The sequence below is a fragment of the Garra rufa genome, chromosome 3 (genome assembly GCF_049309525.1).
Source record: "Garra rufa chromosome 3, GarRuf1.0, whole genome shotgun sequence".
NCBI classification, from domain to species: domain Eukaryota; kingdom Metazoa; phylum Chordata; class Actinopteri; order Cypriniformes; family Cyprinidae; genus Garra; species Garra rufa.
This window is the reverse complement of record NC_133363.1, coordinates 4,070,936-4,097,464: the sequence shown is the minus strand read 5'-3', so window position 1 is coordinate 4,097,464 and position 26,529 is coordinate 4,070,936. Positions and strand designations below refer to the sequence as shown.

The window sequence follows — 26,529 nt, the reverse complement described above, 5'->3', positions numbered from 1 at the left end:
AGAAAATCACCTTTAAAGTTGTCCAAATTAAGTTCTTAGCAATGCATATTACTAATCAAAAATTACATTTTGACAGGTTTACAGTAGGAATTTTACAAAAAATCTTCATGGAACATGATCTTTACTTAATTTCCTAATGATTTTTGACATAAAAGAAAAATCAATAATTTTGACCCATACCTGTACAATGTATTTTTGGCTATTGCTACAAATATACCCCAGCGACTTAAGACTGGTTTTGTGGTCCAGGGTCACAAATGGTTCCATAAAAAAACCCTTTAACATCTGAAGAACGTTTCTGGTTCACAAAAGGTTCTTTGTGGCGAAAGAAGGGTCTTCAGATTATAAAAAGGGACACTGTAAAAAGTTTTCACCAGATTCAACTTAAAAACCTAAGTTCAGCAGCTGCCTTAAATTTTTAAGTTAAATCAGCTTAAAACTACAAGTTATTTTAACTTATTGCAATAAAAATGAGTTGATATAACTTGTGAGTTTAAATGACTTAAGTTGATTTAACTTAAAATCTTAAGGCAGCTGCTAAACTTAAGTTTTTAAGTTAAATCAGCTTAAAACTACAAGTTATTTTAACTTATTACAATAAAAATGAGTTGATATAACTTGTGAGTTTAAATTACTTAAGTTGATTTAACTTAAAATAACTTGTAGTTTTAAGCTGATTTAACTTAACTTAAGTTTAGCAGCTGCCTTAAGATTTTAAGTTAAATCAACTTAAGTAATTTAAACTCCAAGTTATATCAACTCATTTTTATTGTAATAAGTTAAAATAACTTGTAGTTTTAAGCTGATTTAACTTAAAAACTTAAGTTTAGCAGCTGCCTTAAGATTTTAACTTATTACAATAAAAATGAGTTGATATAACTTGTGAGTTTAAATTACTTAAGTTGATTTAACTTAAAATCTTAAGGCAGCTGCTAAACTTAAGTTTTTAAGTTGAAACTGGTGAAAACTTTTTACCGTGTGAGACTGAATAGTTCTTTGTGGAACCAAAAATAGTTCTTTTATCACTGTTAAGAACCTTTTTGAAGCACCTTTATTTTTAAAACTGTAACATTTCCAAGATCACAAGGCAATTTCTAGGGAATGCATGATTTGGTAAGACGATTGAATTGAAGCCACTGTGGGTAAAAGGGCGTTTTAAATTCATTTATAATATAAAAAGATATTGATGTAAAACTTTGGCACCAAGTTATGACAATAGCATTTCGACGGTATCTAAGTAACAAGTTAGAAGCAATTGTATTATCTTTGAGTTGTGTCTTACTGTATTTTCATTGGAGAGGATGTTGCATGTCATAGTTTACTGATAAAAGATCTGCCACTCTTGTGTTTGGTTCTGTAAGTGCTGCTCTTTCATTTTGTTGGTTTAAAGTTAGTAATCAAGTAAATGTTAGCTATTTTCAGATACAAATAACAGAAGTGGAAGTAGGGATAGATTTCTTGAAATCACAGTTCCAACCTATCAGAGCAGAGAGATGAGCCGTAATTCAACTTTAACAAAAGTGGCTTTGTGAGATGAGCCATGACCACAAGGAAACAAGTGACCCTTGAAGAAAACACTGCTGCCTCTTCCTTAAGGACAAGATGTTGGCGACTGCGGTCAGATGAGGGATTAGAAACAGCCATGCAAGATGTTTGAGCCCATCTGTGATTTTTCAGAGAAATGCAGGCACGCTATCAATGTGCGGAAGACCTTGTGTGCAGATAAAGAACAACAACTGCCAAGTCTTGCTTTCCTTTCATCCTACACAACATCAAAACTTCTGAATCTCATTAATCTTAACTTCTGTATGCGCGGCTCTAACTCCGTGACCTTCTTTGTCAGTTCAGCTATCGTTTTACACTTCTCAAGGTGAATTCCTCCCTGCTGACGGATGAAGACAAATGAAACATCTGGCACTGAATACAAGTGATCAGCTGAGAAGCCATGACTTTGTACGCAATGGCATTTATAGTTCTAAGCGGAGGACTTGAAATGATGAAGCTTTTTAAATAAAACGTTGTGGCAGTGGAAAATTCATAATAAATGTGAACAAAACAACCTTCAGGCTACACACACAATCTCACACAAATATGCGCCAACCGAAAATGATTTAATATTTGGCAAACTTTGCTAAGTAGCAGCTGACAGGGTTCACTGTGTATGTTTTTGGTTTAAGTTGAGAGAGAAAAATGAATCAATGATGAAGTATTGAATCAAATTGACTTTGAATTAAGAATAGTGCATAATAGTGTATTTGACTGTGTTTGTGAGTTATATCTGCAAAATAGTCTGTGCATTTCAGCTCATTTCTTTAGTGCTGTATTTAAAGCTGGGTTTTTCTATATTTGGTATTTTATTGGCTCTATTTCAGGTAAACACACCCATAAACTTCTTGTTAGAATCAAAACAAGCTACAGTTGGTCAGTGTTGGGGGTGACGCAAGTTACGCAATAATATTACTTTTTCCAAGTAATTAGTAAAGTGACGCATTACTTTTTAATTGACAAGAAAATATCTGAGTTACCTTTTCAAATAAGTAACGCCAGTTACTTTTAACCCCCATTTATTGATTAAAAGCTCTCCTGTCCCCATGTTGAGAGAAATTGTGAATCAGATGTTACTTTAGTTCTAGAGTAAATGTGAACATGCGTTAATTCATCTCACTCACTAAAAAAACAGATACAGTATTCTTCAAAATGAATAAAAACAGTAAAATTCAATGCAAACCTGTGATAATTAAATGTGTTAAATAATACAAATATCCTTTATGCATTTAATCCCATTTTATTAACCTATGCTGACCTTCGATGATCACATTCATCCATACTAATAAGCAAAAATTACTCAAGATAATCTAACATTTTTATTTCTTTATTTTTTTTTTTATTGCTGAAGAGTTGACATTTTTCTTCTGCGGTCTACTGTACAGATGTGAATTTACTAAAAAGGCTTTTAAATTGGGCAAAAATAGAACTTTTTATATTAAAAACAAACAAGCAAGGCCTGCCCAGATTTTAAAAGTAGTGCAAAATTAACGTAACGCATTACATTCCATAAAAAGTAACTAAGTAATGTAATTAGTTACTTTTTTAGGGAGTAACTCAATATTGTAATGCATTACATTTAAAAGTTACTTTCCCCAACACTGCAGTTGGTTGCCTTGGATCAGTCAGACTATCCGTCTCAGTGCCAAAAGAGGCATAAAGTGAACCAGACTTTATGCCGATAGTCAAGTTTGGCTACTCAAGATTGTAGGTTATCCAGACAAGCTACTTAAGCCTCAAGACAAATCATTTCAGAGCTGGAATTGTTTAGTCATTACATCTGCTTAGATCAGCTTGATCCACATCTCTCTTTCTCTCTCTCTCTCTGTGTGTGTGGAGGGATTGCTGATGCATGCGTCCTGTGAAAATCTCTCTGGGTGGCCTCACTTTTATGCTGGTGTATTCCTGAGCTGGTTGTTCAGACAATGTAGAGCACATAGCAGTGACTGGACAACTGGAATGAAGCCAAACTCAAATATCACTTAGTAAAAGCATCAGAGGAATGTGGCAAACACTGAGCGATAGTAAAGAAAGGATGGATAAGGAGAGAAAGGGAACGAAAATGAGAGAGAAATGCTGGTGATATTTAATTACAGTACAATTTGTGACCACGGACCACAAACCCAGTCACAATTTTTCAATTTTTTTTGAGCTTAATGCATCTAAAAGCTGAATAAATAAGCTTTCCATTGATGTATGGCTTGACCCTGGACCACAAAACCAGTCAAAATGGTAAATTTTTTTGAAAATGAGATTTATACATCATCTGAAAGATGAATAAATAAGCTTTCCGTTGATGATTGGTTTAGGATAGGACACCATTTGGCTGAGATGCAACTATTTGAAAATCTGAAGATGCAAAAAAAAAAGAAAAAAAAAAAAATCTAAATATTGAGAAAATCGTCTTAGCAATGCATATTACACAACATCAAAAATTACGTTTTGATATATTTACGGTAGGAAATTTACAAGATATCTTCATGGAGCATGATCTTTACTTAATATCCTAATGATTTTTGGCATAAAAGAAAAATCAATATTTTTTATTTAAATTGCCAGTTATTTTATTTCATTGTATTTATGCCGAAAGGTTTTAAAATAAATTTAAATTACATTTTAAAATAAATGTTTTATTTAATTTATAATTAATATTTTTAATTTCTTCAGTTTTCATTTAAACATATGGAGGACGAGAAAATACTTAAGTAAAAAAACAAAAAAACAAAAGCATAAATAAAAAAATGAATAAATTAATTAATCAACAAATAAATGAATGCTCAAATAAATAAATAAATGTATAACTAAATAATGCTCAAATAAATAAATAATTTTGTCAGAAGTGTAATGTTTAATTGTGCTATTATTGTACCATTTGTGTTATACTACATTTATTTAATTTTACATTTAAAATTATGCCTACCTTATTAACCTACCTACCTTATTATCATACAGACACAGAAATAAATGTAGAAATGCATAAATAAATGTAAAAATAAATGTAGTATAAGACGAATGGTACAAAATTTAAAAAATGACACTTGAGAAATTTATTTATTTATGCATATCTGCATTTATTTTTTCTACATTTAATTATTTGATCACTTTATTTGTTCATTTATTTACGTATTTCTATATTTGTTTGTTAATTTAATTGCTTTTGCATTTTTTATGACTCTACACTGAAAAAAAAAAAGTTTGGAAACAATTTCCACTCTAGACATTGCTAATACATTACTTGTGAAACAAAATAATCTTTAAAGTATGTTTCCTATTTTTTTTCTTTAGTAGCCTGAAATATAATTAGTTATATTAGTCTCATTTTATCTCCTGTCTCCTTTATCCTTGCCTAGAGGGCAACTTAAGTATAATGTGGCTCGGCTTACCAATCTCTGCCTTAATAGTAGCACGACAGATTTTGCATAACAAATGAATGCAAATGTTTTACATTTTTACCCTTGCTCATGGTGGTTTTACACAAGTTGCGGAAATCACCTCGGCTGACTGTAAAATGATCCAAGATTGCCGATTCCTCTTCCAAACTGAGCTTGAATGACCATTGACTGCTGTGAATTTTAGTCCAATTTCTTTTCTATGGTGTTTTTCATAGTACATACTGTTCCAACGCTGGCGAAACGGACAAATAGTTGGTTTTGCAAAAGAGACAATTCCTAGGAGGGGTTTGGTGTGATATTGAAGAAATCTTGGGAAGAACAATGACAGTTTCTCTCCTCCTGCCAACAGTTCTGTGGTTTTGTGTGAACAGATACGACTTCACAGTACAATCTGTAAGCAAATTCCTGTTGTGTCTGAACACACCAGCGGATTGCTTGTTTGGCACAAATACAGCTGGAATTAAACTGAGAGAAGCAAATAGAGCACAATAAAAAGATTTGATCGTTTTTATCAGCTAGGATCATATGCACACATTTGACGAAAATTGATAAAATGCCATGCGAGAGAATTTACTCACCCTCAGGACATCCAAGATACAGATGAGTTTGTTTCTCATCAGATTTGAAGAAAAGTATCATTCCATCACTTGCCCACCAATGGATCCTCTGCAGTGAATGGGTGCCGTCAGAACGAGAGTCCAAACAGCTGATAAAAACATCACAATAATCCACACCACTCCAGTCCACCAGTTAACATCTTGTGAAGCCAAAAAGCTGTGTGTTTGTAGGAAACACATCCATCATTAAGACATTTTTTTTTTAACTTTAATCTGTCACTTCTGGCTAAAACGTGCATCAATAATCCATAACAACTCTTCCTTCAGTTAAAAAAAAAAAAAGTCAATTTCTTGTTGTCCTTAAACATCAACATCCACCAACAGAGCTGTTTTGGCTTGTAATTGTTGGCTTGGATTTCTCTCCTGATTCAGACCAAATGACTTTTTCACTGATGGAAATGTTATTATGGATTATATTTTGACCAGAAGTAAAGTTTAGAAGTTAAAAACGTCAGCATAAAACATCTTTTTGCTTAACAAGATTATAACTGATGGACTGGAGTGGTGTGGATTAGGGATGCACCGATCCGACTTTTTCAGTCCCGATACCGATACCGATGCCTGGGCTTTGTATATCTGTCGATACCCGATACCGATCCGATACCATTGTTGAATTAATAATAAACTGCATACCTTCCACCTTATACCTTCCTTCCAAGAAACTACAGGCACCAAACTTTCCTAACTAAGACAAAATAGATGCAATGAATTGCATACCTATTTATTTGTTATTTAAAGAACAATTCTGCATTCAAATCGAAAATAGAATGTAATCGAACTTCTTAAAATTACGGCTGGTCCGAATACCATTTTTTGAGCTTCGGAGGCAGGGGCTGAACATATTCTTCCCTCTAATAAAGGCAGGAATGTCTTTCTGTTTGCATCTTTATTATGTCGAGAACAGTTCATCCAATCAATTTTTGCTGTGGACCCAAGGAAGTGCAGTGTTGGATTTTGGTGCAATATAGACACATAACATGTTCAGAATTAATAAATTTTAATAGAACATTGCAAGTTGGAAGCGGCGCGCCTCACGCAGGCAGAGCTTGCTTTGAGAACGGACATCGCGCTAGTGATACAAAACGCACAGGCCTGTTAAGAGCAATACTTTTAATAAGGTAGCCTAACATTTTTAAACAAACATATCACTCCCAAATCAGAAATTAGCAGCACATTAATTACTGACACCGTAAAGGGTAGGCTATTTAAATAAAAGAAGAACGAAAAAATGGTGCGGTGTTTAGGCTATATATAAATAAATTTATATCTAAATTAGGCCTATTTATAAATAAATAAATATATATATATATATATATACATTATATATAACGTTTGTGTAAACCCATATATGAAATACATATGTATATTATTTTGAAACCCAAAATAAATTAGGCTCAAACATTATTAACAAACGTGTGTGTTTATTTGAGCACTTCCGTCAGTGAAGAAGCAGCCTACAAAATGCTAAAATAAATCAAAGAAATAATACATTTAAATATGAAACTAGTCTAAATAAGAGTGTTAAATAATAGGCTATTAAACAAACATTCGTTGCAAAAATTCCTAACAACCTCGACAGCTCATCAGAATTACTGACTCGAGTCCGACTGGAACCGGTCTTTTTCTCTTTCTCTTCCCCATTACACAGCTGCTGTTTTTAATAGCAATGTGATTACCTTTATTTTCGTTTATTTAGGTTATAAAGTAAATTTAGAGATATATTTGGAACACTTTTTATTTGTTAAATTCAAGTTTTTGTTTTTTAAAGTAACGACTGAACGGCCGGCGTAAAAAAACAATTTAGGCTTCTCAAGTCATCACGATTTAAATTAAAATCCATAGATATTAAAAACTTAAAGCATATCACAATATTAGTTTAATCGTTTAACCTAGATAAATGTGTGCTATTTGGCGCATATCCAATCGTTTGTGCAGATAGTAAAGCTGAAGCACGCTTGGCAGGACATGAAAGCGCTGGTGCGATGTGAAACTTCATTTTTACTCGTAAAGGTAAGACTAATATATCATCCGGAACTGTAAATAAATAATTCAAATAATTCAAATCGAAAACAAAACTCTTTCATTAGCTATAAACCATAAAGATGCATTTAGCCATTAAAGGCGCGCGTGAGCAGATGGCGTCCTACTATCATGTACCAGCGTCAACTTCATCTTTGTGTCAAATACTAGTTTATTAATAAATAATTCGAATATCTCCTTACTTTTTTCCCACGACACATTCATGGTAATTATTTTTGCTGGGGCTTTGGGGTTTAGCCTACTGCGTGCATTTGAACTCGGAGGCGCGGTTGTCATTGCGACAGCACAGCCCTAGTTTTGCTTTCACCATTCATTTCTTTCACCAAGTGAGCCCGACTGTTCTTTATTAATCTCAAAATTTAAAATCGAATGCCAACCCACCGAACGAATATTTGAATAATCTGGTCCAGCCCTACATAAAATAAATTTAAATAAATAAAATGTAGTAGAAAAAAAAAAAAAAAAAACTGGATCGGCCCGTGGATCGGTTAATTTTTCCGATCCCCGATCCAGCTATTTTTTCAATATCGGGGTCGATATCCGATCCTAATATCGGATCGGTGCACCCCTAGTGTGGATTACTTGTGGATTGTTGTGATGTTTTTATCAGCTGTTCTGACGGCACCCATTCTAGGGTTGTTCCGATTCCGAAACTAGTATCGGAAATGCCGCCGATACCACAAAAAAAATCTAGCATCGGAATCGGCGAGTACTTGAACCCACGTACCGATCCGATACCATTTTCTTAAGATATAAGTTATTCCCGCTAGCAAATCAGAAGCCAGTTCTTCTTCGAAGCTCAGAATGCAAACAGTGTTGCCACAAGCAAAGCAACCACTGTTTAGAGCAGCGAAGAAGAAATACAAATGTGCTAGCAGTTTGTCCGCTAAAACGGCGGCATGTCTCATATGTAGGGCTTTATGATTTCTGCGATGCGGAAAACACGGACGGAATCGCGGAATCCAGTCAAAATGGAATTTTCAGTTTAACGCGGAACGTCACGGAATTTGTCAAAGTTTGATGCATTAATCAAAGGTAGTTCATTACACTTAAATCAAATCGTGATATGGACTAATATTAAGCCAAAAACCGACTGTTTAAATATGAATTAATGCGTGGTTCTGTTTTAATGAATTGTACAGGCGCGTGGTTTGTTTACTCCTTGTACTGAAGCGCGCGGGACACTTGCGGTAATATTAAAGGGCTCCAGACTGTGACCAATTTTTCTGCCAGTGTTACTAATTTTCGTGAGCGGTCACACTGGCGCGACCACCGCCTTGTTCAACTCATAAGCTCTGCCATTTCTGTCTCAGATGAGAAACATAAAATGGCACGCGAAACGAAAGTGAAACTAACACGACACGTTTGAGCTGCTCAGCGCTGACCGTTTATCAGCTTGGACTGCAATGCAAACAAACTTGCACAAACCCCGAACAGCTTTATTCGGGAGCCAACGTTGATTTTGCAACACTGTTACTGCTGCGAGATCCAGTGAGAAGTGTTTGAAAATGCCGCACAATGAATAAGGTTGCTGCGAGATCTAGTGAGAATCTTTCAAATTCTGGCCAAAATTCTCTGTTATAAACAGGGCTGATGTACGTCAGAAAACCAGATTAGTAATACTAACTATATGAAAAAATATTACTGTCAAATGTTTGTCATAAAATAAAAATACTCTAGTTCACTGTATATGTCATATAATAAAAGTTCAATGTATGTCATATAATAAAAATACTCTAGTTCACTGTATATATCACTGTATATTTGTTTTATTAAGGAATAAGTCTGAATAAGCACACAATAAAATAATTTATTAGTATTATCTACAGCTGTATATACAATTACACACCCAGGTATCGGATTAGTACTCGGTATCGGCCGATACCCCGAGCCCAGGTATCGGAATCGGTATCGGGAAGGAAAAAAGGGTATCGGAACATCTCTAACCCATTCACTCCAGGGGATCCATTGGTGAGCAAGTGATGGAATGTTGCATTTCTCCAAAGCTGATAAAGAAACAAACTCATCTACATCTATGGTGCCCTGAGGATTGGCATGAAATCTATTTTCTAAATGGATGTTATCTTATTGTGAACTATTTATCCATGCATCTTTATTTATTTATTTAAGGAGTAGTTCACTTCCAAAACAAAAATTTACAGATAATGTACTCACCCCCTTGTCATCCAAGGTGTTCATGTCTTTCTTTCTTCAGTCGTAAAGAAATAGTTTTTTTTAGGAATACATTTCAGGATTTCTCTCCATATAATGGACTTCTATGGTGCCCCCGAGTTTGAACTTCCAAAATGCAGCTTCAAAGGGCTCTACACGATCGCAGCCGAGGAAGAAGGGTCTAATTTAAAGAAACGATTGCTTATTTTTTTAAATCTAAATACTTTTTAGCCTCAAATGCTTGCCTTGTCTCATCTCTGGGAGTTTTTCGACATACCCTAACTGTATTGACACGGATTACACAGACACATGTGCATTTCAGAGATGAGACAAGATGAACATTTGAGGTTAAAAAGTTTATAATTTGTCAATTTGTTTAGAAAATAACCGATAGTTTTGCTAGATAAGGACCTTCTTCCTCGGCTGGGATCGTTTAGAGGCCTTTGAAGCTGCATTTAAACTGCATTTTGGAAGTTCAAACTCACGGCCACCATAGAAGTCCACTATATGGAGAGAAATCCTGAAATGTCTTCACAACTGAAGAAAGAAAGAAAGACATGAACATTTTGGATGACAAGGGGGTGAGTACATTATCTGTCGATTTTTTGTTCTGGAAGTGAACTAATCTTTTAAAATCTTTCTTACAATCGGCTGCAAACTCTGGTTCAGGTCTGTATGGTTGTGATGTTTGAGTCGAGGCAGTTGAACTTCTTCTTTTCTTTTTCTCCCGTTTTTTTTTAAACGTTTATGCCACCGTTAAACTTCCCCCGTCCCATTCCTTCAGCCCACTGACTCTCAGCCCTGCCTCAAATGCAGACTACAACAGCCAAGTTCATTAAAAATGGCTGACTGTGATGGAAAAGAACCGACGCTCAACGACAAGCCCTCGCCCTTTCTTTTCCAGGCCTTTTATTAACCCTCTAAATACATCATAATCATCTCCCCTTTACTGTACCTCCATCATTCAAAGCCGCACTTGGCATCTGCAATTGGATACCCTTGTTTTAAATCGCAGACAAATGTCTCTTTCCATTTTTCTCTGGGGTCTTTAAAAAGGGCTTATGTTACAGTTGTCGAGCAGATATTTTAAAGTTGGTGAGGCCAGAGCTATTCAACAAAATGGCTCAGGTTATCTTTTCCCAAACTTTTAAGAAACATTGTGCTCATCCTTCTCAGTTCAGGGAGAACTTATGAAATTATTAAAATTAAAATTAAAGTAAATAATACAATATGTGACGCTGGACCACGAAACCAGTCTTAAGTAGCACATGTATATTTGTAGCAATAGGCAAAAATACATTGTATGGGTCAAAATGATCTTTTTTTCTTTAATGCGAAAAATCATTAGGATAATAAGTAAAGATCATGTTCCATTAAGATATTTTGTCAATTTCATACTGTTAATATATCAAAACTTAATTTTTGATTTGTAATATGCATTGCTAAGAATTTAATTTGGACAACTTAAAAGGTGATTTTCTCAATATTATTATTATTATTGTTTTGCACCCTCAGATTCCAGATTTATAGATGTATCTCGGCCAAATATTGTCCTATCCTAACAAACCATACATCAATGGAAAGTTTATTTATTCACCTTTCAGATGATTTATAAATCTCAATTTTAAAAAATTGGCCCTTATGACTGGTTTTGTGTTCCTGGTTCACATATAAATTAAATTAACGACCAAAATGGCATCATTACCTGTTCAGTTTAATAGCAAACTTCAGGTCTGTCCAGCAATATTAGTTATCTTATATTGTGCATTTGTTTTTTTAATTATCTTATGACTAATTTATATTTATTTCGTATATTCTTCATGTTGCACATTTGTTTGAAGGAAAACATTAGGCTTTTTTCCATGCATTCTTCTAAACACATGTCCTATGTAGGGTCTCAGGATGCTGGAGCCTATCCAGTTGGCTTTTTTCCAGATTAATCAAGAAATTATCAACTTTATGTTGGAAAAAGGCATTTCACAATAAAACTTGAAGCATCAAGACATGTCTCGACTTGTTTGATGAATTTTCTATTCTATATAATTATATGGGTCAAAGATGTAAAAGGGTTTAAGCATAAGTGTAATAATGCTTTTCCCCAAAAATATTAATACGTTTTCTGTTTAATTTCATTGCATTTTTGTTTTTTTGAGCAAAAAATAAATATTATACATTTCTCTCTAATTTACAGAAGACACCCACTAAAATGTCATTCAGTGTAACGATCTTGTCAGGCATATTTACAACAGAAATCAATTTATTACGTATTGAAATATGAATTACTTTCACCCCAAATACGAATTAGTACTAATTAAAATTAAAATGTTCACATTTTCAAATATAACCCTAGTGAAAAATAAATATTCTAAAATGTATTTAAAATACATTTATTTCATGTTAAGTATATTACAAATACATTTACATATTATATACTTAATAAAAAATACCCTTGTATATTTGAAGTCTGCTAAATTGGAACTAATTTTGTACTCAATGCATTTTAATGCTGAAGTTCAACTAGAGATATACTTAATTATATTTGATTGTGATAAAGTGCAACTATTACAAATATACTTTAGGTGCACTTTAAATTTTTGCATTTAAAGGCCAATATTATTTAAAGACTATACGATCCTCATCAATAGTGACATTAAAGCATATTGTAGCCTAAATACTAAGAAATGTGCTTTGTGCAGAAGTAGTACTCCAAATAAAGTGTAATTACAATTTTTATATCAGTAAGTCTCGAGTGGTATGTCAGTAAATATGTTAATAGACTTGAACTATACTTAGTATAAAATAAATGCATTTTAAATCTATTACTTTTTTACTAGGGAAAATTTGCCACTATTCTAGGTTTTGCCAATTTGTCTGTAAGAATGTTTTACTAATTTAAAACACAATAAAATTTAATATGCTTCCTTATTCTTGTATTTTAATATGTACAAGTCAGAATAAGCATGTTTGAATTTTTACATAAATATTGTTACACTGAATGACAATGTAAAATGACTAAATTGACATTTTACTCTCCAAAAACTTACTTGAAACCTTTTATTTTACTTACTTTAATGTGCTATGGACATAAAATCACTTTTGTAAACTTTGTAAAACATGGACATCTTAACGTCTTTGGGCAATATTATAATTTTGTTGATTTGGTTTTTATTTTTAGATTTTCTGGTTTCAAATTAATTTGACATTTTTAGTAATTTTGTTGCAAGTCGTTATTTTATTTTAAAATATGTCTGTATAGTATAGTTAACCAAGTTTCATTTTTTTAGTACTTCAACTGAATCTAAGAAAAAATATGAACTGAAATACAAATTTACGCTAGCGTCCAGTCACTGTGCATAACTTTGATAGGAAATTGTTGCCGTTTTTTTTTTTTTAATTGTCAGTGATTAAACTCTGTTCCATTTATAAAGCCAATGAATAGATGAGATAACCAACTTTCAGCACTGCTGAGCTCTTGTAAGCAAAGCTTTCGTCAGTGTTGAAGGCTTTTTTAGATGTAAATCCTTTCTTTCGCTGCTGAAAGAGCGGCTCCCGTCGATACGGCCGCAGCTGCGCCTTCATTCTGTGTCGGAGGGGTTAAGCTCGAAAGTCTGACAGCTTTCTGGAAAGACATGTTGATATATCTTTGTGGTTGAGGGGTAATTTCACGGGATAGAAATTAGAGAGAACGGCAGTTGCACATGCACACACAGTGAGGTATTGGCATTTTTTGTTGCCAATGTCTGTAACGGAGAGCAAGCGTAGCCACAGGGGGGAAGAGGAGAGATTCCAGATGTGAGGGGTTTTCAGCAAATGGCAGGGTGGAATGGAGATGGAAAGCTGGAAAATGAAAAGATGATGTTCGGGATAATTCAAGTACAGACAAATCTGCTGCTCTTTGATTGTGTAAGCGATCTCACTTAATTGGTCTCTTAAGCTTCGCCGTGTTTCGCCGCTTTGAGCTAAAATACGGAAATGAGTAAATGGCTTAAGGAGGTGCATATGTGTGGGTTCACCTTCGCACGACTCGGCTTCGTTCTATTTCCGCTCTGATGTCTTCATTTATATGCCACCTTCAGCAGTTTACGACGGTGCTACTGGATGTTGTTAACACACATCATAACGTGGAGAAACCCAAAATCTCATAGTCATATCCTGCCAATCAGCATTCTGCTTTAATGCATACACAAGCGTTTAGTTGGTATCATCTCAGATTGCAGATCCAAGCCTCTTTCACTTTAACACAAGTTCTAGCATGAAATAAACACCTGAACATCAGAAAGTGTGTTGAAAGATATAGTACAACTTACGGAAACGGATAATGTCGTATATAATTGCTCAATCAACCATGCATTTAGCTGGAGAGTTATCCAGTGTACGCACAACAGTAGAAGAAGGTTATTTTATATTTACTATTTTAATTATATATGCATTTCATTTAAGTTATTAATTTAGTGTGATTGATTAAAATATCATAAACTAAATAGCAGTTAAATATTACACTTTGGGCTCTGTTCTAATTTTGACCTTTAAAAGAATAAAAATTGACAGATAACTTACTCCATTGTCATCCAAGATGTTCATGTCTTTCTTTCTTCAGTTGTAAAGAGATACTTTTTTTTTTAAAGAAAACTTTCTCTCCATATAGTGGACTTCTATGGTGCCCCTAAGTTTGAACTTCCAAAATGCAGTTTAAGTGCAGCTTCAAAGGGCTCTAAACGATCCCAGCCGAGGAACAAGGGTCTTATCTAGCGAAACAATACATCATTTTCTAAAAAAAATTGCAATTTATACACGTTTTAATCACAAATGCTCATCTTGTCTAGCTTCGCTTGTACTCTGTGTAGGGCTGGGCGATAAATCGAAAGCGATTATGAGGCGCGTTTAGTGAATGAAGCCGGTACTTTGATTAGTAGTAAATCTCCATCACGTGCGTTCAGCTGCGTTCAGCTGGAGTGTTCAGAGGCGTAAATCACTGACAAGCTACGCCAAATCGCGCTAAAAATCGCATTCGATTCGATTCGATTTTGAGCGCGATTAGGCGTAGCTTGTCAGTGATTTACGTCTCTGAACACTCCAGCTGAACGCAGCTGAACGCACGTGATGGAGATTTACTACTAATCAAAGTACCGGCTTCATTCACTAAACGCGCCTCATAATCGCTTTCGATTTATCGCCCAGCCCTAACTCTGTGTATTCTGGTTCAAGGCAGTTATGTCATAAAACGTCCATTTCATTTTCTCCTCCAACTTCAAAATCTTCCTACATCTCCGCAGCAGTACAGACTCAGTGTTTGCAAAAGTAAACACACAGAAAAAATCAAACGCTCCTTACAAAAAAGGTAAAACGGCGATGTAGGGCGATTTTGAAGTTGGAGGAGAAAATGAGATGGGAGTTTTGTACTATAAAAGTGTATTTTATTTTATTTTTTTTTTTAAAGAAAAGAACTGATTTTTTCACTAAATAAGACTCTACTTCCTCGGCTGGGATCGTTTAGAGCCCTTTGAAGATGCATTTGGGAAGTTCAAACTCGGGGCACCATAGAAGTCCATTATGAAGAAAATTCCTGAAATGTTTTCCTCAAAAACTTCTTTACGACTTTACGAGAGGGTGAGTAAATTTCTGGAAGTGAACTAATCCTTTAATGTTATAGTAATGTACCAAATGTGAGGGGCTCTCTATAGTTCACAGCATTGGATGGGCAAGGGTTTCAAAGTCCGTTCCTCGAGGGCCACAGCCCTGCAAAGTTTAGATGCGACTCTAATTAAACACACCTGATCTAACTAATCAAGTCCTTCAGGCTTAATTGAAAGCTGCATAGTATGTGTGTCGAAGCAGGGTTGGAACAAAACTCCCTCCAGGAACTGAGTTTGACACCCTTGCCTTAAAGGGATAGTTCACCCAAAAATTAAAAATATATCTTTAATTAATCTCCCTCGTGTCGTTCCAAACCCGTAATACCTTCGGAACACAAATTAAAAATTTTTATGGAATCCGAAAGCTTTCTGACCCTGCATAGACAGCAACACAACTGAAATGTTTAAACAGATCAGAAAGTTAGTAAAGAGTCGGACATTGTTAAAATACTCCATGTGAGTATTTAAGTGAATAAACTTAATTCAACATTGAAGTCTTTACTTTTGGTTTCTTGGCGTACAAAAAGTATTCCTCGGAGCTTTATAAAATTAAGGTTGAACCACTGATGAACACAACTTTACTGCCTTTTGGGGCCTTGAATGTGGTAATTGCATTGCTCTCAAATGGAGGGTCAGAAAGCTCTCAGATTTGAGCAAAAACATCTAAATTTGTCTTCATTAGACGAACGAAGTTCTCACTGGTTTGGAACGACATGAGGATAGGTAATCAATGACAGAATTGACATTTTTGTGTGAACTATCCCTTTAAGAAAACAAAATTATGGCCATTGTTATCGGCAGATGTCATTTAACTCAGTAATGTTGCATCCCTAGTAGTTTTGCAAGTGTGTTGGAACAACTTAAATGTTGCCAAATGTTTTAATTCAATACCAGTACTTTTCGTCAATTTTAGAGATACTGATTATTTCTTAAATGGATAAATGGTTTTTTCAAAGTATTGTTCATTTTTAGGGGAAAAAATCATATAAGAAACATACTCTACTGACCATTAATAACACATTTATTTCAAATGCAAATATGATTACAAATTTAAAAAAAAATTTACCAATTGGTGTAAAAAAAATAAAGTTTCCTTTGTCATTCTCTCCATCATTGTTTAATGCTGAAATAATTTAATATAATTTTATAATTTATAATTTAAAAAAAGGAATCCATACCAAATAAGTAGCTTGTGAGTATTAATATATATCCATATCAGTGTGCCCATCTGTATAGTAATGAACTTAAGCTGTTGTGTTTTTGCTAAAATAAGCTTCTCTAACTCAGTTTATTTAGTTGGTTGAACATAAATTAATTAGAAGTTATTATAACTCAAAATATTGATGAAAACTGTTTACAGCCAAAACATTTGTTTTTACAATGTAGAATGAAGTTTATCTCATAATTGTATTCTAGATCAGTGAATGTGGATCATTTCTGCATATGCTGCCTAGAAAAAACCCATTAATTAAAAAAAAAAACAAATTCATTTAAGAAAAAACCTTTAAAAACCTTTTAAAATAAAGCTAGTGTAATTAATGTATTTCTTAAATATGCAAAATGGATTGCAGTAGATCTGAAAAAATGTATGGATTTTACTACATTTGAAAATGATTTGGTTTAGAATGTATGTTTTGTCTACATTTTTGACAGTATCTGTGTTGTCATACTAATAAATGCCTACTGACAGATGCATTGTAAGGATAAAAAGCAAAAATTGAAATGTTTTATAAACTAAAACCTAATAAGTGTCTTTTTGTAAAAATGTTCCAAATGGTATGCTTAAAATAGATCAAAAATGCGTTTTTAGGAATCAACAAACAAATCAATAAATAATTAAAAATAAAAAAATGACAAAATATAGTAATGTTTACCTCAGCTGAGTGGCAAACATCAGGTCTGTCCAGCAATATTTTGTGTTTTAGTTTTTCCTTATTTTTCTTTGACCTTATAAACCTAACAATTGTCTTTTTGTGAAAATGTTGTGATTTGAATTCTGCTTCAGCTGTGTCTGTAATATCCCCAAAATGACATTTCTACAATTGCCCGGATGTGTTTTTGGACTGTAATAAACATATATTTAAATGTTCTCTCTGACGTTGTTTGCTCCGTTTCAAAGGTATTAAGGCTAACAGTGTTTTTGACTTTGAAAAAGAAATGGCAAGTCTTTAAAGCGTACACGATGAACGTCTTGCTCCATTTAGTGACTAAACATGGCATATATAACTTGATCTCCCACAAGAGAAGGGCTGTAATTATTCCAGCTTGCCAAAAAGCAGCAAAGAACCATGTGGTGCTGAGCGCCAACTTCAGTCTGCTTGATTCCTCACTTTTTCATTCGGTCACTCTCTTCAAATCCCGTCCAGAGCGGCTCACGCTATCAGACATGAAGCAGAGAGGAACAAATAGATGCAAATGATCTGAAATCAAGCCAAGTGCATCAAGTCATTCTCATGAAACATACATGATGAAGCACATACTTGAAAGATGGGAGGTGGGCTGGAAATGGAATAGTTATTAATAGACTTTTCCGCTTCCTTGAATTATTGAGTTCAGAAGAAATTGCAGGGGTTGAAGTTTTCGAACATCATTTTGTGGTGAGAAGTCATTTTGCTTGGAACAAGTATTGAATTGAATGCGTTTATCTCGTCAAGGGTCGTCTTTATTTGTTTAACAATTGGCCTCGTGTTATTTTTGGGATTCTCACAAACATTCTTTGCATTTCTTTTGATAGAAACGTGCAATCAGTCATTAGAAGGGTATAATAATCGGCTGTTTGTGGCTAGTGAGATTTTCTTGAACTCCAGATCCCAGACTGACAGCTCGGAAGTGAGAGACAGTGAGGATGAAGAGAAAAGAAAGTGTATTTTTTAGATAATTAGTTGTTTTGAAAGGCTGGATGCATTACAGTGTAGTTATCACAGAATGTGTTATCATTTATCTTCACAGACTTTCATCCAACTGATTCTAGAATAAGTTTTACAAAAATGAACTAACATAATGTGTACTGTTTGGAATTAAATGTTTAGCGTTTGTATCTTATAATAATCAATGATAGGCAGACTACTTGTAGTCCATTACTGATTACTTTATAAACTGTCGTTAGTAACAGTGTTGGGGAACGTTACTTTTAAAAGTAATTACATTACTTAGTTACCTTTTATGGAAAGTAATGCGTTACGTGTTAAATCTGGGCAGGGCTTGCTTTTTTGTTTTTAATATTTTTGGCAAATGTAAAAGCCTTTTCACAGCAACTCTTCAGCAATAAAAAAGGAAAACAAATGTTAAATTATCTTGAGTAATTTTTGCTTATTAGTCTGGATGAATTGGATCATTGAAGGTCGGCAGCAAAGACGTCGGTTAATAAAATGGGATTAAATAAATAAAGGTTATTTGTATTATTTAACATATTTAAATTTTGCAGGTTTGCTTGAATTTCACAGAGGAATACTGTATCTGTTCTTTTAGTGAGTGAGACGAATTAATGCATGTTCACATTTGTTCTAGAACTAAAGTAAGAACTTGCAATTTCTCTCAACATGGGGACAGGAGAGCTTTTAATGAATAAATGCGGGGGAAAGTAACTCAGATATTTTCTTGTCAATTAAAAAGTAATGCATCACTTTACTGGTTACTTGGAAAAAGCCATATTATTATGTAATTTGCCTTACTTGTAATGCATTACCCCAAACACTGGTCTACGGTGTATTTGGGACAATTAATAAGTTTGTGAATAATTCACTGCCGTTTTGTTTCATTTGTGACCCTAGACCACAAACCCAGTCTTAAGTAGCATGGGTGTTATACATAACCTGAAAGCGTTCCATTGATGTATGGTTTGTTAGGATATGGCAATATTTGGCTGAGATACAGCAATTTGAAAATCTAAATATTGATGAAATCGCAGTAAAAGTGGTCCAAATGAAGTTCTTCGCAATACATATTACTTATCAAAAATTACGTTTTGATATATTTACGGTAGGAAATTTACAAAATATCTTCATGGAACATGATCTTTACTTAATATCCTAATGATTTTTGGCATAAAAGAAAAATCGACAATTATGACCCATGCAATGTATTTTTGGCTATTACTACAAATATACCCATGCTACTTAAGATTAGTTTTGTGGTCCAGGGTTACAAATAAATACATGCGTGAATACATAAAAACAAATAAAAAAGCCCTTTAACTCTATGTCAAAAGAATGAACCTGGCTTTTCAGATTTATGCTTTGGAAATGTATGCAAAGTAATGCATACTTAATTAAACAAAACCTCCCATTTGCATATTAAAAGATAACTTCCACAAACTTGTAATACAAAATCAAGTTTGACATTCTTAATGTAATCAGTCAACTGAGAAAGTATGGTGTTATGTTAGTTCAAATCATTACCCTTTTCACCTGGGGTGTTGTGCCTTAAATGATTCAGCTCCCTTGACTGGCTGACTTCATGTTTGTTTATGTGTGTTTTGCAGGTGTTTTAGGTGCTGCCGAATGCTCATGTGGGAGAAATCACTTCACATGCGCGGTCAGTGCGTTTGGCGAGTGCACATGCATCCCGGCGCAGTGGCAGTGTGATGGTGACAATGACTGCGGAGACCACAGCGATGAAGACGGCTGCAGTGAGTCTCCAATGCAGTTACACCATACAAACACACACTATTTATTTACTCATTCTAATATGATTTGCTCTGAGATAAAGCTGTTATTCAGTCCTGTGCTGAAATCCTGAATCTAAAAGTGATTTTGAATGGTAGTGTACCTGTATATGTATGCTGGAGTATCATTTATTCAGTTATTGCAGTATTGAGGACACTTCACATGCATTTTCCACTGTCAAATGGGTTCGCAATTGAAATATTCGGAAGCCTCTTTCATGCACTGTAGTTTGTAGTGGTTTCACACTCAATAAAACAGTAACGTGATTCGTTAGAGAACAAAAAGAGCACTGGATGAAGTGAGAATTTATCTACAATCAATTGAAATTGATTGTACGTCACAAAGTGCATTTACATGCACTTTAAATGTCGATTTCAGTCAGACTAAAACCATCGTTTGTCTTCATAAAATGTCATGTAAATGCTTTAGCGTGAAAGAAATTGTCATTTTTTGTGAAGTCTGTCTAACAGACCTACATAATGCAATTGCAGCGCAGCTTCGTCTAGCATGTATATGCATTCTTGTGAAAAAGAGTTTTAGTGAACTTAGAAGTAGAAAAAGTCAAATAAAATTAAGCAAAGCATAAGTATTAAAAATATATTTTCCATGCTTATTTGCATATTAATTAGAGTTTACATTTATAAACTATAATTGAACTATCATTTATAGTAAAAATACAATGTTTTGAATGCATATTTGCATGCCAATTATAGTTTTTATTTAATGCAGTTAGCTGAATTGTTTTGACCCACTTAAGTAGGACTTAAGTATGTATGCTTTGAGTAGGACTTTTTATATGCAATTTCATAATTCTGTTGTCTTTGAATTGGTGGTTTAAGTACTGCTGAATGTACTGACAAGCACTTATAGTAAATTACAATATATTTAATAATCTCTTTTCTATTGTCTATGTATTTTAATGAATTTGAAATTGCACACTTCTAATAAGGTTGCAATTCAGTACATTTCAAATACCTTATAATCAAGTACTTAGTATGTTAGTCAACACATCAAAAGTGCACTTTAAAGTGTGACAAAAGATTATTAAAATGATGATTTAAAATATACTTAAAAATAAACTTAATGTGACATTTGTGTGCACTTTTAAAAGTGTACTTAAGTGACTTGAAGAGAGATTCTTTTATTTAATTTTTTTTAAGCTGCCTTTAAAAAAACATCGTTTGTCTTCATAAAATGTCTGCAAATGCTTTAGGCTGACAGAAATTATATATTTTTTGTGAGGTCTGACTAAAAGACCTACATAATGCAAATGCAATTGCAGCGCAGCTTTATGTAGCATGCATATAAAGACATTTCAGCGTACTTTTAAAAACATAAATAAAAAATTAAGCAAAGTAAAAAAAAATGTTTTAAATGCTTATTTGTGATAATTTCAAATAAATATTTTTTTGGGTTTTAATTAATATTTAATGCAATCAGCTGATTTTTGACCTGCCTAAGTTAGACTTAAGTACATTTATATATATATATATATTTTTTTTTTTTTTTAAGAAATCAATTGTCTTTTGAAATATGGTTAAAGTATTGCTGAATGTTCTGACAAGCATTTATAATAAACTGCAATATACTTAATGTAATTGCTTTTGAGACTTAAGTGTCTTTTATTTAAATGTGTTTGAAATTGTGCATTTGTAATGAAGTTGCAATTCAGTACATTTAAAATATAGTATAATGAAGTACATTACATGTGCATTAGTATGTTAGTCGACACATCAAAATAAGTGTACTACTTTAAAGCATGACAAAATATTGTTAAAACTATTTAAATGCACTTTAAAGTAAAACTTTTTTATAAATTGCACCTTTTTTTAAATATACCTAAGTGACTTAAAGAGAGATGTTCTGTTTCTTAAAGCATTTTTTTTTCAAAAATATAATCTGCAAATACAGTTTAAAAAATATACTTTTAACATTTGAAGTACACTGCAAGTGCAGATATAGTACAATTAAGTGCACTTCTTTTACACAAGGAATTGTTCACCTGCATTCACAGTGTAGTAAAGAAAGGGGCTCAGGAATTTCCTGGCTGTGTATCAGGAGATTCAGGATGCCTTCAACATCATTCTACAGCGGCACAATAGAAAGCAACTTTTTTGCCTCACAAATGGCACCTGACAGGACTGTTTGACCCCACGGAGGGTGCTGTGCTCAGCTGAGCGTATCCACCTCTACAGGGCCATACAGAAGACACTTACTCCAGGAGGTGCAGGACAAGCACCAGGACGATCATTAAGGGCCGTCACCACCTTAACAATGGCCTTTTCTCAATGCTGCGGTCAGACAAACTCTAGCATAGTCTGGGAACACAGAAAGACTCAGGAGGAGTTTGTTCCTCTAAGCTACTATAGATTCTTAATGAGGAGCAACACTGGAGAGCTCACTACACAAAACACACACAGACATGCACAACATTTCTATGCACTTAGCTTTCAATATGTGTATACACATTTTTATACTGGTTGTTTTATACAAATATACTGTTTGTGTATACACACAGACCGACACTTTTAAATATGGATTGGATTGGATTGATTACGCTTTTATAAACTTTTTGATTCTTTTTTTTTTTTTGGGGGGGGGGGGGGGGTTTCTGGAAATTATACACTTCTTTGCAACCATAAATACAAGTAATTATGAAATTGCATACATTGTAGAGATGTAATTAGGTCGTACTTAAATGGGTCATAAAAATGACTCTAAAATTCAGCTAAAAACTGAAAATTTCTGGAAATTATCCACTTTTTTACAACCCTAAATACAAGTAATTACAAAATTGCAAACATTTGCACAGATGTACTTAAGTCCTTCTTAAGTGTGTCTTAAAAACACTTTAAAATTTAGCTGAAATTTTCTGAAAATTATCAACTTCTTTGCAACCCTACATACAAGTAATTACAAAATTGCAAACATTTGCACAGATGTACTTAAGTCCATCTTTATTGTGTCTTAAAAGCACTCTAAAATGTATCTAATTCTGGAAATTTTCTGGAAATTATCAACTTCTTTGCAACCCTAAATACAAGTAATTACGAAATTGCAAACAGTTGTACAGATGTACTTAGGTCCTACTTAAGTGGATAATAAAAATCACTCTAAAGTTCAGCTAAAAACTGAAAATTTCTGGAAATTATCCACTTTTTTACAACCCTAAATACAAGTAATTACAAAATTGCAAACACTTGTACAGATGTAAATAAGTCCTCCTTAAGTGGGTCATAAAAATCACTCTAAAATTTAGCTGAAATTTTCTGAAAATTATCTACTTCTTTGCAACCCTACATACAAGTAATTACGAAATTGCATACATTGTAGAGATGTAATTAGGTCGTACTTAAATGGGTCATAAAAATCACTCTAAAATTCAGCTGAAATTTTCAGAAAATTATCTACTTCTTTGCAACCCTAAATACAAGTAATTACAAAATTGCAAACATTTGCACAGATGTACTTAAGTCCTTCTTAAGTGTGTCTTAAAAGCACTCTAAAATTTAGCTGAAATTTTCTGAAAATTATCAACTTCTTTGCAACCCTAAATACAAGTAATTACGAAGTTGCAAACAGTTGTACATATGTACTTAAGTCCTACCTAAGTGGATAATAAAAATCACTCTAAACTTCAGCTAAAAACTGAAAATTTCTGGAAATTATCCACTTTTTTACAACCCTAAATACAAGTAATTACAAAATTGCAAACACTTGTACAGATGTAAATAAGTCCTCCTTAAGTGGGTTAAAAAAATCACTCTAAAATTTAGCTGAAATTTTCTGAAAATTATCAACTTCTTTGCAACCCTACATAAAAGTAATTACAAAATTGCAAACATTTTCACAGATGTACTTAAGTCCATCTTAAGTGTGTCTTAAAAGCACTCTAAAATGTATCTAATTCTGGAAATTTTCTGGAAATTATCAACTTCTTTGCAACCCTAAATACAAGTAATTACGAAATTGCAAACATTTGCACAGATGTACTTAAGTCCTTCTTAAGTGTGTCTTAAAAGCACTCTAAAATGTATCTAATTCTGGAAATTTTCTGGAAATTATCAACTTCTTTGCAACCCTAAATACAAGTAATTACGAAATTGCAAACAGTTGTACAGATGTACTTAAGTCCTACCTAAGTGGGTAATAAAAATCACTCTAAAGTTCAGCTAAAAACTGAAATTTACTGGAAATTATCCACTTCTTTGCAACCTTAAATACAAGTAATTACGAAATTGCAAACATTTGCACAGATGTAAAATCACTCTAAAATTAAGCTAAATGAAAAAAAAAACACTCAGCTGATAGTCATATTTAATTAAATTCAAACTATAACACATTTGTTAATTAATGGAAAGCTTATTTATTCAGATTGTGTATAAATCTCTACTACTACAATTTTTATTATTCAGACTTTTTAACATTCAAAATGACAAAAGTTGAAATATGTATTTGTCTTATTTAACTGGTTAATTAGTTTTACTTTCCTCTATTCCTTTAGTATTGCCCACATGCTCTCCATTAGACTTTCACTGTGAGAATGGAAAATGCATCCGGCGTTCATGGTTATGCGATGGAGACAACGACTGTGAGGATGACTCCGATGAACAAGACTGTCGTGAGTACATTTATTATTTTTTTGTAATATAAAGACAATTCCATCTCATTTGAAATGGTTCAGGTATATTTATTTAATTTGTTTATTAATGGTGTTTGTCACAAAGGACAGCAAGTCCTCAATAAGCAAGAAAACACAGGAAAAAATGAAATTCTGTTAATATTTAGTCACAAAAAATGCTTATTCTTGTCCATACAATCGCAGTTTCCATCTTTTTAGGTACTAAAGGAACAAAATGGTTTTTGAGACTGCTGTTCTGAAAGCATACAATAGGGTCTGGTGAGAAACAAACCAAAATGTCATGTATTATTTAGTGAAAATCTTGACCTCAGGAGTTGCTCTCCTGTGTGCATTCATGAGTGCATGAGAGCAGCAGTTCTATCATAAAATAATTATGCTATAATTATTTCATGACACCTTTTGCATCGATTTAAAGCTCAAAGGTGGTCACTATTGACTGCAACTCTGACAAGAGGCAAGAAAGAGATGCAAACATGTAATTAAAGCCAGGTTGCACTTGGTGTTTGTACTAAATGCTATGTATTAATGTACCCTCAATGAGAGGGTTCACTCAAAAAATAGACATTTTTTCATAATTTACTCATCCTTTAACACAAAAGAATATGTTTTGAACAATGTTGGTAACCAAACCCATGCTGGTAGCCATTGTCTTCCATAGTATTTTTTCCCTACTTATGGACGTCAATGGCTACTGCTTGGTTACCAACATTCTTCAACAGAGTAAGGAAACTCATACAGGTTTGAAACAACTTGTGTGTAGGTAAATGATGACAGAATTTTCATTTTTAGGTGAGCTATCCCTTTAATAGACGTAAACTGTTCTGATCACCCTTAAATGTTAAACAGGACTTGTGACCAGACAGCAGCATGGTTTTTGATGACCTTTAAGAAGAGAGGTCCACACAAGAGAAACAATGTCTCTTTTCTGTCTTTTCTTAGACTGCATGACAGTAATCAAGTCCGAATGATATAAACGCTTGTATAAGAGTTTCCAGATCTTTGAATGACAAAAATGGCTACACTTTAATAGTCATAAGGTGGATTAAGACCACAGATTTGATTAATCAAGTTTCAGTTCTGAATCAAAAATGACTGCTAAATTTCTTGCTTTGTTCACACAAATTAGAGGATTACATGTTTATCTAAATTTCCAAAAGACTAAGTAAATAAAGCAACTCCAGCCAGGCAAGTGAATAGAAAAAGATGTTTGAGTCTGACATCTAAATGTGTTTGCAAGGGTCATGCCTGCCAATGATAGGTAAACTTGGAAAGTTTACTGACCATAAATTACTGGCCATAAAACCTCATCTTGCATTTGTTATTAAATAAACGTATATTTAAAAAATGTGCCATTGGTTGCTTTTTGGAGTGAGTTTTACATTTTCTGTCACTCCTATGTTATTAACTCTTGTGCTGCACTAAAAATCCTTGGTTCCTAATTAAAAATGCCAAAAATTGCTGGTAGATTTCGCATTATGCTACAATTGTCATCACTATTGGATTTCAACCTTTTTAGCCACTAATTTTATTTTAGTTAGCACAGGTTTTGTGTTTTTGTGCTTTCTGGAACTGGTTGGTTGTAGGTTTCATTAATTCAAGCGTATGCATGTCAGTGTTTAAGTGAAAAATGATTATTTGTGGATCATTTTTGGCAGTATTCACTCAAAAACTGAGGTGCATAAAGTTAAATCAATGAGACCTATGAACAATCAGGTCCAAAAACAAGTAGAAAACCTGTGCTACTGGAAAGAAAACAAGCTAAAAATGTTAATACCAAATGTTATGCAATTTGTGGACTGGTCATGTTTGACTGGGAACATCACA

General features: G+C 33.5%; 1 protein-coding gene across 1 annotated transcript in view; it reads left to right on the top strand.

The window, feature by feature from the left end:
• The window catches only part of lrp4 (low density lipoprotein receptor-related protein 4), a 144,169-nt gene that overhangs the window by 49,371 nt on the left and 68,269 nt on the right, over positions 1 to 26,529 (top strand). Inside the window, exons 2-3 of the mRNA XM_073835565.1 lie at positions 19,880 to 20,026; positions 24,568 to 24,684. Of these exons, the coding sequence (XP_073691666.1) occupies positions 19,880 to 20,026; positions 24,568 to 24,684 (264 nt within the window). The remainder of the gene's footprint in view (positions 1 to 19,879; positions 20,027 to 24,567; positions 24,685 to 26,529) is intronic.